This window comes from Cheilinus undulatus, linkage group 9, assembly GCF_018320785.1.
Source record: "Cheilinus undulatus linkage group 9, ASM1832078v1, whole genome shotgun sequence".
In the NCBI taxonomy this organism is placed as follows: Eukaryota; Metazoa; Chordata; class Actinopteri; order Labriformes; family Labridae; genus Cheilinus; species Cheilinus undulatus.
Window position 1 is genome coordinate 3,685,751 of NC_054873.1, and position 19,146 is coordinate 3,704,896.

Sequence of the window (19,146 nt, forward strand, 5' to 3'; positions counted from 1 at the left end):
ATAAAAATATATGATCTTGCAGGCCGGATATTGTACCATGGGCCGGAAGTTTGACACCCCTGGAGTCGCACAATCCAACATTTTTACACGGGGAGGAGTTGGAATTGACTGATTGGACAGTACTGTGCATGTCAGAGCATTTGAATTCAGATGATGGAAGAGCATACACGTGTGATTCGGATTGCATGTTTTAGCATCCATGTGAACAGAAAAGTTTAAATCTACAATTAGAATCAATTTAAATGGATTTCAAAGAAACTGCTCATGTAACAGCTGCTACTGCGGCTGCAGGGAGACACTGACGTGGATTGACCAAAGTGTGCTAAAAGGGACGATAACATGAGATTAACCAAAATTAAAAAGTTAAGTGCACTCACTGTAGATCTTGATTAATCATGATTAATGTGGTTAATCTTGACTGCCCTATTTTTTTCATAAAATATTCAATAGACTGAATTTAGACTGTACTTTAGTTTTGCTTTGAACCAACTTCAAGGATTCATTTGACATGAAAATTTTCATAATTCTAACAGTGCGCAGTGTAGAGCAAAGCGTTAATAAATTCAACAAGACTATGAACAGGATGAACATGAAGCTCTCATGTTTAATCTGACAGCAACAAGATGAGAAAAGTACATCACACGTCTGTTTGAACAGTTTAGAAAAGATGACATGATGTTTAGTACAGGCAGAAGGCTGAATGGTACTTCTGCAGGGAGGAGTTCACGTACGACAGCTTCATTTGCTAATTACTGGCGTTGGCTTGCGAAGGTAACGGTAAAAAGACAAGGGTGTAGATGTTTCGTTAGCATGGCAAGCTAACGAAACAGCCACCCCTCTCTTTACACTTGGCATTTTTTAATCTAGTGATTCAGTTCAGGCAGGTTCAATAATCCCACTAACACCACAGACTTGAGGATTATTTCGATGAATGATCAGTTCACCTTAAATCAGCCCTCTAATCATCTTGGATGAAGCCAGCCTTAAATCAATCACTGATCTAAGACAAATCTGGCTGGAAATAGTCTGGTAAGAAGTAAAAACTCTGAGCCATATCGATGCAGAAGTACCAGTCAGCCTCCTTAAAACTAAAGCAAATGTTTGATTTCACACTCGTGTACTAAATGACAGAACAACAAATACATCACATTACAATGTAGATACGGGCTAAAGCAGACGGCAGCGTAGATCTAAATGAGGAGTTTTATTCTAAAGAAAGAAAAACAAAATCTGTGCATCTTTCTTTTTAATCTTTTTACCGCATTTGAAAGGTAAAGCACAAATCCTCAGAGTCCACTTTTTAAATTCCTAATGACAAACTAAAACAGCTGAGGCCTTACCTCTGACTTTTCCTTTAAACAAGCTTAAAAACATGCACCAATCTTGAGTGTAATGAAAGATATTCCAGATACTAGTTTATGCACATAACCCTCACAGCAGTCATGACTTCAGCAGATTTTCAGTGGATTTTGCAGCGTTTTGGAATAAAACTCCTCAGTAACAAAGACATCAGACCTGAGCCATGTCCTAAACATCACTCATAAGCCCAACAACCAATGACGGATCACATTTAACTATCAAACATCTTCTTCCTATCAGACTTGTCTTCAATGTTCTTACGCCAGTCTCCAACGTCGCGCAGCTGCTTGTCCTGTGAACAAAGAAAATATTCAATATCAGTGGAAATAAAGCTTAAAATATAAAAATTCAGTTGTGTACAGGCCCACCCACAGAGTAGCAGGGCCCCTGAAAAACCCAGAGAATGGGCCCTCCCTATTAGTGTTTCATTTATGATGTCAGTGCATGTGTGTTAATAGCATTGGTGCTAGCGTCATGGCTAACAGTTAGCTCATTGGAGCTGAAGGGTGCCAGACAATTATTGTGTTCTGATGTGGAAATTATTTATTAGTGTTACTTTTCCAACTTTTTTTTGTCACTTTTAGCCCATACTGGCTTCTTTTTCTGGCCTCTTTCAACCAACTTTTACTGCTTTTTGCCACTTTCTGTCACGGTTTTGCAACTTTTAACCATTTTTTTCCCATTTTCATCCATTTTTGCCAGTTTTAGCCACTTATTGCCAATTTTGCCATTTCTTTACGCCCTATTTTGCCGCTTTAACTCACTTCTGCGGCTTTTTGCCACATTGTGCCACTTTTAGCCCATTTTGTCCCCTTTTAGCCCATTTCTATCACTTTCAAATCTATCTTGACCACTTTTTAAGCCACCTGTTTATTTTTGTCTTTTATTTCATCCACTTTTAGTCAATCTTGCTCTTTTTTGGGCATTTTTGCAACTTTCAACCCATTTTTGCCACATCTTGGCCACTTGTTCCTTTAAACCACTTCTTTTGGCCATTTTAACAAATTTCTGCTTGTTCTTTTTGCCATATTTTGCCAATTTTGGTCGATATTTGCTTACTCTTTCTGTACTTTTGGCCATTTCTGCCCCTTTCTTGCCCCATTTTTGCTTCATTTTTTTGGCCAAGACCAACTTTTGCTCCGTTTTGCCCTTGTTTGTCACTTTTCTGCCACTTTTAACTATTCATGCACATTTTCATCCATTTTTTTTAACCATTTTTTTTCACTTCTTTACATCCAATTTTGCCACTTCTTTATGCCCTATTTTACCACTTTGAACCCCTTTTGCTGCTTTATGCCTTATTTTGCCTTTTTTTTGCTACCATTTGCCCATTTTGTCACTTTTTTGGCCATTCTGCCTCTTTCAAACCCATTCTGACTTCTTTATAGCCCCCCCCTTTTTTTTTTTTTTTTTTTTTTACATTTTAACCACTTCTGTTGACCACTTTTAACCAATTTTTGCTGCTTGTTGACCATTTTTGCCACTGTTAGCTGATAATGTTACCATTTTTGCTCCTTTATGGCCATTTCTGCCACTTTCAACCCATTTTTGCCACTCCTTTTTGCCACTTTTAACCTGTTTTTTTGTTACTTTTTTGTCACTTCTTTTAGCACTTGCTGTCTATTTTTGTCACTTCTTTTGGCTACTTTAATCCAATTTTTGCTACTTCTTTTTTGCCCTATTTTGCCAATTTCTTCCTGTTTTTTTCTGGCGTCCTGACAATTGCACAAATGGCTTAGCTATGAAATCTGACATTACTTTCTCAACCATTTAGTGTGCTTAACCACATTATGCTGTAAAGGTAATTCTGTTTTAAGAAAAGGGGTTTATACTTTGAAAATTCTGTACTACAGAAAAAGAATGCATTTTTGTTGCTTTGATCGGAGTAGGAATTATTTAGGTTAGAAATAAAATAGCGATATCACAGCTTAACTTTACAATGGACCATTATTTTAACCTCCATTGGCCCCCAGTCTGGTGGGGCCCCATAAAGCTCTCCCCTTTATGGGCAGCCTTGGCAGTGTATCCGTGTTAAAACACTGCTGGTACTATTTTTAACAGCCCATTATACAGCCTACATCACGGAGGCATCATGGCATTAGTTGGAGGCAAACACCAGTCGCCACCAAAGGGTTAAAGTTGTCACAGGAGTCTTGTTGTGTTGCTCAGTGCTGCAGTGGAAGAGCTCTTTTTTTTTTTACTTGTGCATATTTCTTGTAGATATTTGTAAATATGCAGATAATGCCACCTAGTGTCCAGTATGTCTTCATGGATGGATAGACACCTGATAGAAACTGCCTGTAGCCAAGTGAAAAGGATAATTTTGTTATTTTATCTGTTTTTCGCCATTCATTAGTCTTAAAATGTGTGTTTTATTGCATGGCAAATAAGTGAAGACGTTAACCTGCCAGACACGTAGAATGTTTAGTGAAATATTTCAAATAAAGAGGTATGAACAGCGAGACGAGGTAGGCTAACTCTAGCCGCTCAAACATTGTTTTGTATGGGTTACCAACCCTTTTTGATAAATTATGGCCTTTAAATTTTCACGTTTCAAACTTCCAAGACTATCAAAAGACACCTGACTGCAGACATCTGTGAAGACATGCAAACTTGGACATCCATAAACTCACACGTCCTTAGATATTTATCTTTTTAAAATTATCATCATTATTTCTACCCACATAAGTTGCCTGCTATCTTTATATAATTGAGGTGATTTTTAATTAAAATTATACTCCATGCTCTTGCATTTGTTTTGTACATTTTGTCCAAATCAGTGCATACTGCTAGTAAAGTAGGCAGTTTTAGTGGACACCTACAGACGTTTAAGAGCCATGAATTTACCTAAACAGTTTGTTTTTGGACTGTGGAGACTTGTTTGATATAAGGTTTTAGTGAAACCTTGAGTCATGATTGTAACTCAAAATTCCTCTATAAAGTCAGACCACAGTTTAAATATCAGTGGTTGCTTTGAGTGTTAACACTTTGGTCCAGGCCAGGTTAACAGGGTGGTTCCTCACCTCCTCTTTGACCTCCTTCTTGACCTGCTTCAGGTTGGCCCTCAGGTCCATGTTGACCGTGTGTTTGGAGCCCAGCAGAGCCTTCAGCATGGCGTCGGCTGACATACGCACCTTCTTCAGTCTGGGTCTCTTAAACTTTCCTCTCAGATCCACGATCTTTATGTTGAGGTCTCGGACCTTCAGAGGATGCAAGAGCAAACTTTTATCATCAGTCAAACTGTTTTTCTAAATTCAACAGCGTTTTGTTCATGCAACCAATAAATGAGCATGCATTTAAATTTTTTAGTAAAGGACTTCTGTGTTGATGGGACTTAAAGGGCTTTGGTGATTAGCCTCGTGGACGCTTGGGGAGCATAGTTTTAACTCTTCGACACTGTCTTCATAGTTTAACACTGTAGGTCGCTGCTTGGTTCAAGTTGGACTCAAACCAGCCAATAAGGACTGTGCATAATTACACAATCTGCAAAAGGGAGAACCAGAAGAACTAAACAGACATGTCTCACCTCGTTCAGAACCATGTTCAGCTTGAACTCTATGCAGTATCTCTCCTCCTCACTGACGCCAACCTCTTCATGAAGTTTCTCACAGAGTGCCTGAAGAGAAAACAGTATTTCTTGGGGTCATTCAGGCTTTGACCTGTTCAATCTTAGAGACTCTTTGATTAGAATCATTTCAAGTGCCTGTGTAGGTTCTCAGTCATCCAGGTCATGATTACCCAACACGGATCAAGTGGCAACTGGATTTTGAACCAGTCCAGTAGCAACTTTATCAGCGTTGGATAATAATTTTAAGTGTTCCCCACACGAATACTATGGTTCTGGTAGAGGAATGGATATTTCACCAATATCAAGCATCCTGTTTTTATTTTCGAAGATCTAACAGGCCCAGAGATATCTTAAAACATGAGGATGGGCTGAGTTTGAGTTGTGATGATCTTTTAAGGGCTGATGAAGTACTGTTGGCTATTTGAGTGTTGGCTATAGGCCTCCACCCTTGCCATCCACCTGGTCTCCAGTGCACCCAGCCCTCATGTTTATCCCTGCAGGTGGTGGGACCACAAGGTGGAGCCTCCATGTTGTCTTTTTGGGCTGAGCCCGACTGGAGTGGAGTGGAATGAAGCCCAGCCACCAGATGCTCGCAATTGCACTACCCCTTAAGGTCTGACCCCAGGAGGGACGCCCAGGTTTCCCTATTCCAGGGGAGGTGACGTCAGACTATGGACTCCAAATCATCAGGACCTTCTTGAAGGTGATAGATTGCACCATCCAGTGGAGAGTGATTCTTTGCCCCAAGTGAAGGAGTTCAAGTACCTCTTGTCTTGTTCATGAGTAAGGGTACAATGGACTGTGAGATTGGCAGGCAGGTTGGAGCGGCACCAGCAGTGTTGCAGGCATTGTACCAGACTCTGGTAGTAAAGAGGGAACTGAGGCAAAGCTTTTGATTTACCGGTCGAATCTTGTTTCAATCCTCACCTGTGGTTGTGAACTGTGGGTAATGACCGAAAGAATGACATTAGAAGCATTTGAAATGAGATTCCTCAGGGGGGTGGCTGGGCTCAGCCTTCGAGATAGGGTGAGGACTACAGACATCCAAAGAGATGTCCAAATAGAGCCGCTGCTCCGTTGCATAAAAAGGGGCCAATTGAGGTGGTTTTGGCATCTGACCAGGATGCCTCCTGATCAACTCCATTTGGAGATCTTCCAGGAATGTCCAACTGGGAGGAGATCCCCGGGCAGACCCAGAATGTGCCTGAGGGATAATAAATCCCATCTTGCCTTGGAGTGCCTTGGAATTCCTCAGGTGGAACTGGTAGACATTGTTCTGGAGACTGTCTGGGCTGACTTACTTCACCTGCTGCCACCGCAACCTGACCCGGGATAAGCAGAAGAAGATGGATGTCTGGATTTGGGTCTGTCCTGCAGTTCTCTGGATTTGTTAGGTGAAAAAAGATGTTCCTAAATATGCTGCTCACTTGCTATGATTGCTTTTAGCTAAAAAAGAGAGGGGCCTCATGTTGGTCTTTGCCTGGGGCTGCCACATTACTCAAACAGGCCCTGGCTTGTCACTTCAGTGTCCCTCGGCTCTACTTCCCTGTGTCCATCCAATGCGCAAATGCAAAAGGACATACGGCAGCCATCATAAACAGAGATAACACCAAGTATATCTCAGGTCTAAAGGTAAGTGGCTGTGAGATATCTGAGATATAAAATTACACAGGCCAACATTAATGTAGCACCTCCAGCTAACAGTAGTAATCCACTGAGCCTGTCTCACCGTGAGCTCTTCTTTAGAGTACGGCAGCTCCAGAGGAGGACACTTCTCGGCCAGGTACTTCTCCCTCTCCCCAACCTTCACGTTTGCTTCAGCTTCCAATAAAGTATTAGCCACCGCCAGCATACAACTCTGTGGATTACAGAGCACACCTTAAATTATTTTCAGCTTAATAATTCAAGAAAAGGCATAAAATTCAAAGAAACAGGCATCTTACTTTGAGTGTATGCTTGCGCCTTGCAGACAGTCTTTTCCTGCAGACAAAAACACCAAACAAGACTATTAGAATTTTTGTGTTCTATTTGGACAGATTTTGAATTTTAGCATTTTAAAATCCTAACTGTATGCATAAATAAGTTTAACTGGTAACTGGTGGAAGTTAACATGGCAATAGTACCGACGGCATGCCTTAAATGGTGTGCTAATGCAACATATTTGATATCTAAATCTGGTTTGCATCCAAATAAAATAAAAAATGGTATTTAAGCCAAGACTGATTTGTGGTCACGGCCATATCGCAGCTGCTATGAATCTGGGCGTCTGCTGCTGACTGTGACAGCAGTGTAGATTAGGATTGGGTCCGAAAAATCAGTTCTTGGAGTCAGATCAGTTTTCACTTTTTTAATTACAATATTAATTCATATAATCCATGGATTGATCTCTAGATATCAGCTTGCTCCATTTCCTGACGGCTCCTTGTGCAACCAGTCTTGAACTTATGTCGCTCATGCAGCTGAAACCTGACCTGCACTCGCCTCTGAAAGCCTTTGGACTCAGGCCCCATCCACACTGAGACGAATTCAGGAGTATGCGCAAAAGTTTTTTGTCTTATCGGCGTTTCATCCACACAGAAACAGCGTCTTGGGTGACTGTAAACGATACCTTTTGAAAACGGGTCCCAGAGTGCATAAATCCATAAACGGCTACTTTTTCCTCCCCGTGTGGATGGCCAACCGCATCTTTCTTGAAATGATTACACATAGTGTAGCTCTCTTAAGACACCTGCGCGGATCCGGCCAAAACAACAATGGCGGACTACAGGGCTGTGTTTGTGCTACAGAGGCTACTGAGCTTGTTATGGCTTTTACAGCAAAATCCGATGTTCCTTTACCACCACCAAGAACAGCAGACACCATATGTTCTTAAATCTAACACAGAGAAAAACCAGAAGGACAACTAGAAGAAAGTTTTTGACAGGTTTCTGTGATCTTCTTCTCTCTTTTGGTGCATTTCAGTGGCAGCATTACAGCACCACGTACAGGCTTGGCATATGCACTACAGCGTTTTCAGTCATTTTCAGCAGTTCCATGCTATTTCCTGAAATGATCCCGTCTTTATGGAAAACTTTTTCAAAACAAAACGGCAATATATCGTTTTTATCTCCGTGTGGACGGGGACTCAGACTCCAGGTTTGAATCTTACGCCTCATCATTTTATCTTGGATATCTAGTGCGCCTTGTCAATATGAGCTGGATATGCCAGATGTCCCAAAAAAAATGTTAATATAATGTAAACACTACTGGTCTGGGTACGCAAACCTTGATGTTTTAAATAATGTGTCTGGTTAGAATGTTGAAGTAAAATGTGTTTATAACTAAAATATCTCTACATGAACTGACATTGAATCAAACCGGGACCTTGTGATTCTGAGGCGAAACAAATTCAGCTAGTTGGAATAAAGATTTAAGATCGCTACTAATGAAGATATCAGATAGTCTTAATTTCATTTAGATTTTAAGCATCAAACATCATTCACAACAGCAGCCTGATTTGGAGAAATAGAGAATAATAAACTTGACCAAATGCCACCGTAGTGATTAAGTGCCATCTTCTTTATTTAAAAGCTGAACTTTACTCACTCGCTACTCATCTTGGCCGCAGGATCTTGATGTTACCTGATAAATAAAATCAAAACAAAAAAAACATTATATATATATATATAATTTTTTTTTTTTTTTTTTTACATGTAGACATATGATGATAGATCACTTTAGTGACACAAGAAAGAAAGAAATATATGCTTGACTCTTTTTGTCTTAGTGTAATGTTTTAATCATTCAAACTTTAGCCTGTAAAACTTTTCATACAAAATAATGTCACATAACATGCTTTATAAACAAAAAAGACACCCAGCGATCCATGCAGAAGGTTAGAGAATATGTCCCAAATCAAGGACTCCATATAAAGCAGGTATCCACAAAGTAAGGAAGCACACAATGTTCATTTAAAAAAGTTAAAATTAAAATGAAATAAATAAAATGACATACTCTAAAATAAAACTCAATAAAAATTGGCTTTAATAAGAGTTCGAAACATTTAAAGATAACTTTAAAAGTAGAATAGGATGATATATAAATCAATAAAAAGGACACATTTTAAACAGGACTACCTCTGTTTTTGGACTTATGCTTTCTAATGGTCATGTAAAGGGCTGTAAATCAGTTCATTTTTTAAATCACAATTCATCCCTAAGTTTTGATAGTAAATAACATGTGATTACATTTTCAATAGCATGTTTCAAATTCAGTTACTTTGCATGTTAAAACATTTTTAAATTCATATTTAGGACGCGAATCAGCCCCTTCCAGTATGTCATATATTGATCAATGAAGTGACAGAGATGTAATCGATGCTGACTTTTGGATTGATTATTGAACTTGTTCCACCAGTTTGGTCTGAGACTATGACGTAGAGCTAGGAGACAGCTTCAGAGTTTTTATTCTGTCAAAAACTCTGTTTAACCCTGAACTCTTTTTTGTTTGTTTTTTTTTATAATTGTTTTTGGGCCTTTTTCATGCCTTTGTCTGATAGAGCAAGGACAGTGGACAGACTCAGAAACAGGGAAGAGAGTGGGGAGAGACATGTGGTAAGGGCCACAGGCCAGATTCAAATCCGGCCGCCCGCGTACATGGGTAACGCATTAAACCACTCAACCATCTGCGCACCCAACCCTGAACTCTTTGAGCCCTAAGTGTTTTTAACCTTTGTGTCTCTCCTGGACTTTTCATGTCTAGTAAAGCATTAACCCTTTGGTGCAGTTTTAGTTGAAGAAATGAACACTGTTACAAGCAGTAGAGTTCCTTGACTGGGCTGTTTGTGAGGCTTTTTAACCGAAATGTAAACTCTGGTGCACATAAAAGGACAAAATAGTATTCAATGCACTTTTTAAAAAAGTAAGAATTCAGGACCGTAATAGTATTGTACATAACGCATCAACTCTAACTCTGTATTATTCTAAACTGATAATTTTGAGGAACTTTGTCGAAGAGAAGCAGGACATTTTTGATTTGACCTATTATGTGATTTATTGATGATCTTAAAAAATGAGAAGCTTTAGGGCAAAATACAAGGATTTTATCTTTAAAATGCTTTTAATTCATTTTTCTATCTGCTACCAAGGCAGAGAATTAAAGATCCTAGGTAATGCTGAAATTCTGTGCAGTTTTTCTAAAAGCCCCCAGGCATTTGAGGTTGTTTTGTTTGCTTGGATTTGCATGGTGGGCTTAGGTCTAAATGGGTTAAATGAGAGGATTAAACAAAGCCAACAGTCTCTATGTGATCTCAGTCCAAGGAGAAAAAGCATTTCTTCTAACAATATCTGGGAATGCTATACCCGGACACGCCAGATGGATGTGTTTCACACATCCGTCTGAAAAACTCTCCATAGACGGTGTTTGGAAAAGGGCAGAGCCTTTGAAAAAAAACTCAGACAGGAATTGAATGAACATTCTGTCTGTCACATATTTACAGGCCAATCAGACAAAACAGCTCGCAGCGACAACTAAAGGTAATGGACCTATTACCAAGACTATAGGAATTATGGCAATGGATGAATTTGCCAAAATGTTGAAGTGTCCCTTTAATAGAAGGGTCTTGTCTCTACATGGATTGGAACTGTTTGCCCTATTTATTATTTATTTAACCAGGAAGACTTCAGTCTTAACAGACATGAAACATTACACATTAAAAAATTATATATAAAAAAATTTAAAATACTACAAACAGGTCAACCAACTGAGTCTCAGGTCAGAAAGTTATCAGTCGAAACATCTACAACCTGATACATCTTCCTCAAATGTCTTCAATCTACTTTTTCACATTTAAAGAGACCAGCTCGCCCAGGCATACATATTCCTGCACAACAGGCTGCAGGAGCAGCATGTCCAATATTTCTTTTACCCATCTCAAACAGACTTTTGGCACAGGCAGCTGAAGAAAAGAGAGCAAAGAGTGCATTTTAAAACAAGCTAAAACCATTCCTATTTAAGAGCCTACAAAGCTAAAGTAGCAGTATTCCCACCACTTCTTTAGACTTTGGGATTTGCAGATCATCGTTTTCACTATAATCTATTCTGTGTCAAACTCTCTCATGTTTGATTCCACATCTCCTCCTCCAGCAGGAGAAACTCGTCTGTCTCACATTTCATGTTTGGCTCATGTGAACTCTATCTTAAGACTTCATGTTAATTCCAGGAAACTTCATGAACTGAACTTTGTAACCGAGGCCGCGTTAAAGTCTTACGGGACCCGGCTCTATTTTTAGCAGCGTCTGACTGCTCTGACGGTGGTCCAACGCCGCAGTGAAGCTTAATATCTCAACAGCTTCTTTTATTGAATGACATGAAATCAGGTTTTACCGCCCACAGACGATAACTCAAAGTGACTGCTACCATGCTCTAACTGGTCTTTAAGCGACACCTGCAGGTCACAGTTATACTCCTTTATCCTCACAGTTCATTAGCAGATGCCTCTTAAATTGGCCCAAGCTGAAGTTGGGATTCTAATGCCAACATGCTAACATTAGCATGCCATCACTCTATTCATTTATCAGGTTACACATGCTAAATGTAGCATGTTCTTATCACACAGTCAATTTAAATGCAATTATTCAAGCAGATAACCAAGCATGAAGAAGATATAGCAGCATGTTACATTATAGAAAGCTACATGCTAATTATCATATTTAATGCATCTGTATGATGATGTAGATGCTAATTGCAGGCTAAAAACAGTGCAATTCAAGGATTTTCTTGATTCAGACATGAAATAAAAGAGAAATTGGCTGCTAATGGAGCATTTCACTGAGTTACTCAGCAGTTAGCATGCAGGTAAATACTCACTCATGACCTGGCAACCGTTAAAGTGCTACTCTAAACAAAATGTCACATGCTTGCCAAACAAGCATGAATGTATGAAAGTATTACAGCAAGCTTGATTATTCATGACAACATTCAGATCATGTAAAATACTTTGATCAAGTCTTGGATAAAGTTAGAAATAGTAAACCTTAGCTGTAGTAGGAGCCCAATGCTAACATATGATGCTTATTCTAGTAGGCTATTTAGCTACATGTGTATCTTGGCTACACTAGATGTCAAACTTTTTTTACAGTAAACACTGGCAGCTGGTCGAAAGAGGGCGCTGTACCGCCACTCCACACAAGGAGAATAACAGACCTCCAATGAACACGCCTTTTTTATTTGATTGCTGTTTCTCTTCATACACATATTAAGAGACTGAGTTAGGGTAAATATGCAGGTGTTTCGTAAAAACAGTGTAATCCGGTGGTCTCCAACCTTTTCTACTTAAAGATCCCCCATGTTTGTTCACAGAGAGCATTAGCTCTGCCCATCCCAAATAAAGAAAATCTACTTAAATTTTTAATATGCCAAATATGATTTACCCACAACTATGCCAGTAGATACAGTCTTCAATTTTTGAAAGTAATCAGAGGGATAAAATGAAACCCATGACCATAGGACCTCATTTTAAATCCTAGTCAAACATGATGATATGCCTTATTTGGTTCTTCAGTGCCGTCTATGTAGAAAAAAGTGGACAGACTTCCCTCTTTAGTGCTCTCTAAGTGGACAGAATTTCACAAATTGTTCTTAAGTGCCTTTAATATGGACAACATTAAGCTAAGTACCCAGTGAAGTGCCCCTCAGTGGAAAAAAACTGGCAGTGCAACCTCTAAAGTGCCCTCGAAGTGGACAGAAGTTGACAAAGTGCATTCTTAAAGGGTGATCTAAGTAGGCATTAAAAAGAGCCCTCTAAGGTATAAAACGTGACAAATTGCTTAAGTGCCCTCTAAGTCAACAAAAGTTGACAAAGTACCCTCTTTAGTGCCATCTAGGTTCCATGAGGACAAAATTTGACAGTGTTCTCTAAGTGCACAAAAGTTGAAATGTGTCCTCTCTAGAGCCCATATAAGTACACAAAAGATGACAAGGTGTCTTTTTAAGAGCCTTCTAAGTACACAAAAGGTCCTAATCAGAGCCCTTTAAGTACACTAAAGTTGACAAGGTGTCCTATTTAGAGCCCTCTAAGTACACAAAAGGTCCTTATCAGAGCCCTTTAAGTATACTAAAGATGACAAGGTGTCCTATTTAAAACCCTCTAAGTACACAAAAGGTCCTAATCAGAGCCCTTTAAGTACACTAAAGTTGACAAGGTGTCCTATTTAGAGCCCTCTAAGTACACAAAAGGTCCTTATCAGATTCCTCTTAGTACACTAAAGTTGACAAGGTGTCCTATTTAGAGCCTTCTAAGTACACAAAAGGTCCTAATCAGAGCCCTTTAAGTATACTAAAGATGACAAGGTGTCCTATTTAAAGCCCTCTAAGTACACAAAATGTCCTAATCAGATTCCTCTTAGTACACTAAAGTTGACAAGGTGTCCTATTTAAAGCCCTCTAAGTACACAAAATGTCCTAATCAGATTCCTCTTAGTACACTAAAGTTGACAAGGTGTCCCATTTAAAGCCCTCTAAGTACACAAAAGGTCCTTATCAGAGCCCTTTAAGTATACTAAAGTTGACAAGGTGTCCTATTTAGAGCCCTCTAAGTACACAAAAGGTCCTTATCAGAGCCCTTTAGGTATACTAAAGATGACAAGGTGTCCCATTTAAAGCCCTCTAAGTACACAAAAGGTCCTAATCAAAACCCTTTTAAGTATACTAAAGTTGACAAGGTGTCCTATTTAGAGTTGGCTTAGTACACAAAAGGTCCTAATCAGAGCCCTTTAAGTATACTAAAGATGACAAGGTGTCCCATTTAAAGCCCTCTAAGTACACAAAAGGTCCTAATCAAAACCCTTTTAAGTATACTAAAGTTGACAAGGTGTCCTATTTAGAGTTGGCTTAGTACACAAAAGGTCCTAATCAGAGCCCTCTGAGTACACAAAAGTCAATAGTGCCCTCTTTAGAGCCCTTTAAGTAGACAAACTTTACAAAGTGCCCTCTTTAGAGCCCTTTAAGTAGACAAACTTTACAAAGTTCCCTCTTTAGGCCCTCTATGTGGACATACTTTTTTTATTTAAAGCTACTTATGTTTATGATCTATAAACATACTGACACATGAATTGGTGGATTACTGTGATGAAATAAATGCAATAAATAAAAATGTCAGATTTTTGGTAGAAGATCTGATGTGGCACCAATAATGAGCATGTTTTCTGTCTAATGTCTGCCTGGCCTAGTGACTTGTGGCGTACTATGACAGGAAGAGTTTGATTCTTGTAGAGCTGATGTACTGTTGGTTATTAGTATTTCAGAACTGTGGATGTCCTGTAGCTGTCAGGTTTTATTTACCTAAATAAGAGGCTTTGGCGTATTTTTCTCACTTTGATTGTTTTTAGCTAAAAGAGACGAACTGAAATATTGGACTTATTTAATGGTAGTAAACAGAAGATTCAATAAAATAGCCAAAATTAGACAAGATTGATTCGATATCCCATTAAATCCAGAATTCTCTATCATATTTTAGAATTCTGACTTTCTGTCTGACTGAACATTTTTACGTTTTGAGATTAAAGTCCGAATTTTGAGTTTCTTCTCAGAAATTTGTCTTTGATTTTGGAATTGAGTGCAACTGAGTGCAAATTTGAGATTAAAGTTTAAGACTGAAGCCAGAATTCTGAATTGAAGGTATGAATTTTGAGACAGAAATCTGAATTCTGTCATTCACGTAAGATTTCTGACTTTAGTCTTTTTATTCTGCTTTTTTAGATAAAATTTTGAGATCAACTTTTGAGATTGAAATCAGAATTCTGCCACACTGACCAATCATTACACTCCTATCACCAGTAAAAGATAAACTACAATTTCATAGAAATTACTTGGGTTTTTTCTGGCATAGATTTCTGTTTTCCTATGAACAAAGCTCAACATTTCTGTTTGAGGGGAATAAAAGACTTTTAAAGATGGAGGACAACTCACAAAAGCGTAATGGATAAAAAACACCTGGATCCATACGTTTAATCCCTAAAGACTGGATTTCCACACTTTCAGTAACTACAGCATTAAAATCAAACTACAGCATTAAAATCAAACTTTGAGGAGTGAGGAATTCTGACCATGATAAAATGATTGTTCTTCTAAATATACGTTGCCCCTGTCCATGTCTGCATGCTCAGATCCCCCCAGACTGAGTAAACAGACCCTTTTAGGACCCCGTCGGGGGACTTTGAGGTTCCAGAGGTACTCGGAGGCCAGACGCTGGCTGCCTGAGCTGTTTGTCATGTTTAGGCGCTGTGACGAACAGTGGATTAAGACTCTATTCCTGGAGCAACAGCTGTTCCTAACATCTTTATTATGGAGGGAAAAAAATGACAGCGGGGTTTGTCTTGAAAGAAAAGATGTCTGACGTCCTGCGTAGCTCCACGAACAAATGGCCGTCGTCTGTAAACCAATAACAATCCAGAGGGGGGGATCTCCACGGCTCAGCGTGTATTTTAGGACCCCCAAACTCTGAGGACATAACAACATGTCGCTCTGGAGATGGGATACCATCCCGGGGTTAAATTTGGCCCTGATTTGTGTCTTAAGTAGGGATATGGGTGTTGGGGATTGTCTCTGGAGGGAGAGTGGAAGGGTTCGCAGTAACCCAACACCCCAGAACATCCCTCGGATGGACAAGACATGAGGGCATATCGCAAAAATAATCCGCTGCACGGCTGACCTCAGATGCACGGAGTTCAGGATCTGCTTAAACACTAAAAAAGGTACAAATCCAGCTGAATTAAAGGGGAAAATGTGCATTTAAACAATAAAACACGGCCAAAAGGAGCTTTTCCTTATATTTTCAGACATACAAACAAAAAAGTCTGCAAAAAGAAATCCTGTTTTAGACACTGTGTTCTTACACATGCATAAAAATACATTAAGACTTTCTGAAAGGCATCAACATTGGGCTAAATTAAAGTACAAGCATTTTAAAAGCAAGTAAAAGTGAAGTTATGTAACACATTTTCAAAAAAAAATTCAAGCTTTCACGTCAGGAGCAAAATGAGTCATTTAAAAATGTGAATTTGGGGGAAATAAAACAAGAAACAACCAAATCAGATCCTTTGTGAAGCATACACATCTGCGTTCTCATGGAGAAAACAGTCTAAATTTGGTGACGGGGATTAAACCGAGGTGTAACGCGATGACAGAGACCGACGTTGGCAGCCGCTGCAGATTAGACCAGGCCTTCCTCCGAACCCCTTGGCGCTGACAGGAGGATAAACACGGACGGATCGATTTTCAAGTTCAAGCCTTGTAGTGGTGTTGGCTTTCAGCACGCCACATCACCAGATCGTTCATCACCTGTACGCCACGTCGGAAAAATTAGCTCCTTTCACCTCAGAAATCCAGAAAAAGTCCAGAAAAAAAGACATAAGAATAAATAAAATAGAATAAAAATACACACACCACACTTATTTGTTGATTAAGGTAAGTTCAAGCCATCTAACATGAAAAAAAGACAACTGGAAATGTGTGCCTTACTTCCAAAAAGTGCCTAAAACTCTTTTAATATTACTGATTTTAGGCAGAATAAACTTCCGTACGCCAAAATCAGCCCCTCTACCTCTGCACAGCCTCAAAACCACTAGACCAAACCTGAAATATTCATTAAAATCTTCTTAAATTATGTAAAATTTCTCAAAAATCCACAATAATATTCTCTTAGACTAAATAAACTAACATTTACTACCACAATGAAGCGTCTGCAGCAGCTGTCATGCAGAGTCGGCATGCAAGCGACTAAAATCTGCCATGCTGTCCGCCCTCATCCACTAAAGCAGACTTTAACAGCCACAGAGAGCGTTCTTACTTTACCAGAGCGGAGATTTCAGCTTGTTAGAGTCACACAGACACAGACCGAGCCCCAGGCCGAGCCGGTGTTAAGAAGGTATATATTGCAATCTGCGATAGCCCTCTAAATCCTCCACTTTCTCGTTATGGAAGTGGATTAGTGGTCAAACCAATGAGCTGGCAAGGTCATGAAATACAGTACAGTGTCATCTGCCCCCTTCCTCGGCTCGCCTCATTATAAATAACCCGCCCTTTAAGATTGTTATCTGTATTATCAGGTGGCATGGAGCTTCTGATGGACAGAATGCAGGAAAGTGATTAAACACGCAGGCATTTTATAATCAGAGGTTAATAACGGCTTTAGAGAAAAAGGAGAGGGAGAAACAATCACAGAAACCATGCTGCTGGTCACTGCTTTGTCTTCGTCTCTTTAAAATTCTCATTTTAAATCAGAACTCTGGAAAGAAGTCAGAATTATGGGCTTAGAGTAATTTTTTTTTAGAAATCTGAGAAAAAACATCAGGAAAAACTAAATTCTAAATTTAAAACAATCCGAATTATTGGGAAAAGTCAGATTTCTAAGATTAAAGTCGGCATTCTCACTTTAGAGAAAGTATGCTGTCTAATTTTTATTTGAGAAATAAAAGGTCCAGGTTCTGATTTTTAAGTCAGAAATCCTACAAACATGTCAGAGTCCTGAGATTAGAGTAAGAATTATGGGAATTTCTTTTTAGAAATCTGAGAAAAACATCAGGATTCTGAGGAGAAACTAAATTCTGTATGTAAAATAATCAGAATTCATGGGAAAAGTCAAAATTGTGTTGTTTAAAAAATACATTTGAGATTAAAGTCAGCTTTCTTACTTTAAAGAAAGTATTCAGGCTAATTTTCTAGATTTTCTTTATCAGATTTTTTAAGTCAGAATTCTGAGATTAAGTCAGAGCTCAGAGAAAATTGTCGTAATTCTGAAAAAATAAGTCTGAAATCTGAAAAAACATCAGGATGTTTTCACAGGTAATGAATTAAAAGGAAAATTAAACAGTGATGATAAAAGATCTTAAGATTTCTAAAAAAGAAAAAAAAAAAACAAAGTCAAAATGATTAAATATCACAGCATCAATGTTACTGTGTGTCCATGTCAAATAAATGCTAAATAAATAAATAAATGAGTTAAAGGCTCAAAATCTGAGATTAAAAAAAGTCAACTTTATAAGTCCTACAGGTCAAAATACAAAATCAAAAGTCAATGTAATAGAGACTTAAAATCATGAGTTTAAAGGTCAAGTTATGATATATAATACAAAATCAAGAGCTTAAAAGGTAAAAATAGCAGATAAAATTCAAAATTGTGACTGTAAAGGGTGAAAGTATGGCATTAAAAGTCAAAGTTAGGGGTTTAAAAGGTCACAATATGATTTAAAATGAAAAATGTTGACCCTAAAAGGTCACAATATGAGAGAAAAGGTCAGAAATATGAATTTAAAGGTCAAATTATGAAATAAAAAGTCAAAATCCTAAGTTTAGGTCATAATCTTGGGGTGCAAAATGAAAATATGAAATGAAAAACAAATGAATTTCTTTCTGTCATTCTTGGCTATTTCTACTCTCTACTTTTTCAGATATTTTATGACTTAACAAGGTTTTTTTTCTTTTTTTTCAATCTTCATGGTTAAATTTACATTTTTATACTGGAGGAAATCTACAGACCTCATTTGGGTGAGCCACTTCTAATTAAAATATGAAACGATCTTGTGGGCCGGGTAAAACTGCACTGTGGGCCGCATTTAGCCCCCGGGCCTTGAGTTTGACACCCATGTTTTAAAATCAGAATTTCTACAAAAACGTCAGTTGTAAGAAAAAGAACATATTGACTAAAGTCAGCATTGTGAAAAGAGTCAGAATCAATATCCTGAGAAAAATATCAAAATTCTGAGAAAAAAATTCTGAATAATTATTTCTAAAAAAAAAAAAAAAGTTAGAATACTGAAGCGGGGAAAAGTCAGTATTCTAAAAAAGAAGTCAGAATTCCTGGAAAAGAGCAGGTATTCCTAGAGCAATGTCAGCATCCTGAGAAAAATGTCAGAATTCTGAGAAAACACCAGGATTCTAAAACAGTTTTAGACTCGGATTTCTGGGAGAGTCTAACCTGATACGTCAGATGGATTTGTTTCACACATCCATCTGGAAAACCTTCAATACTAAGCGTGTGGGAAGGGCAGAGGATTTGAAAAAAACTCAGAGTGTGATTGGATGAATGCTCTGTCCGTCACATCTCTACGGGCCAATCAGAGCGACAAAACCCGTGACGTGGCCGCTATCGAGGTGCATATGCTCAGCTACTCAGGAATAACGCGAACCGTGACAACTGTAGACATGTCAGTACACAACTTTAGTCGTTTTTGAAAAGAACAACT

At 38.6% G+C, this 19,146-nt stretch overlaps 1 protein-coding gene across 2 annotated transcripts; it reads right to left on the bottom strand.

The window, feature by feature from the left end:
• Positions 1-584: 584 nt before the first annotated feature.
• On the bottom strand, positions 585-16,873 carry LOC121515119 (troponin I, fast skeletal muscle-like). Of its 2 annotated transcripts, none has more exons than XM_041795725.1 (7): positions 16,757-16,873; positions 8,513-8,548; positions 6,871-6,907; positions 6,657-6,785; positions 4,886-4,975; positions 4,383-4,559; positions 585-1,651 (listed from the first exon to the last, which is right to left on the bottom strand). In XM_041795725.1, exons 2-7 carry the CDS (start codon positions 8,521-8,523, stop codon positions 1,571-1,573), a joined length of 525 nt encoding a protein of 174 aa, XP_041651659.1. In that variant the 5' UTR covers positions 8,524-8,548; positions 16,757-16,873; the 3' UTR covers positions 585-1,570. The 2 variants fall into 2 exon arrangements, with proteins under 2 accessions (XP_041651659.1, XP_041651660.1); XM_041795726.1 differs by having other exon boundaries at positions 16,752-16,832.
• Between the last annotated feature and the right edge of the window lie 2,273 nt (positions 16,874-19,146).

What these genes read in the sequence shown, in the direction of transcription:
- LOC121515119 (XM_041795725.1), bottom strand. An exon ending in GGCGCAAGCATACACTCAAA is followed by an intron (nt 6,786 to 6,870) that starts GTAAGATGCCTG and finishes TGTAATCCACAG; the next exon opens with AGTTGTATGCTGGCGGTGGC. An exon ending in ACTCTAAAGAAGAGCTCACG is followed by an intron (nt 4,976 to 6,656) that starts GTGAGACAGGCT and finishes TTTTCTCTTCAG; the next exon opens with GCACTCTGTGAGAAACTTCA.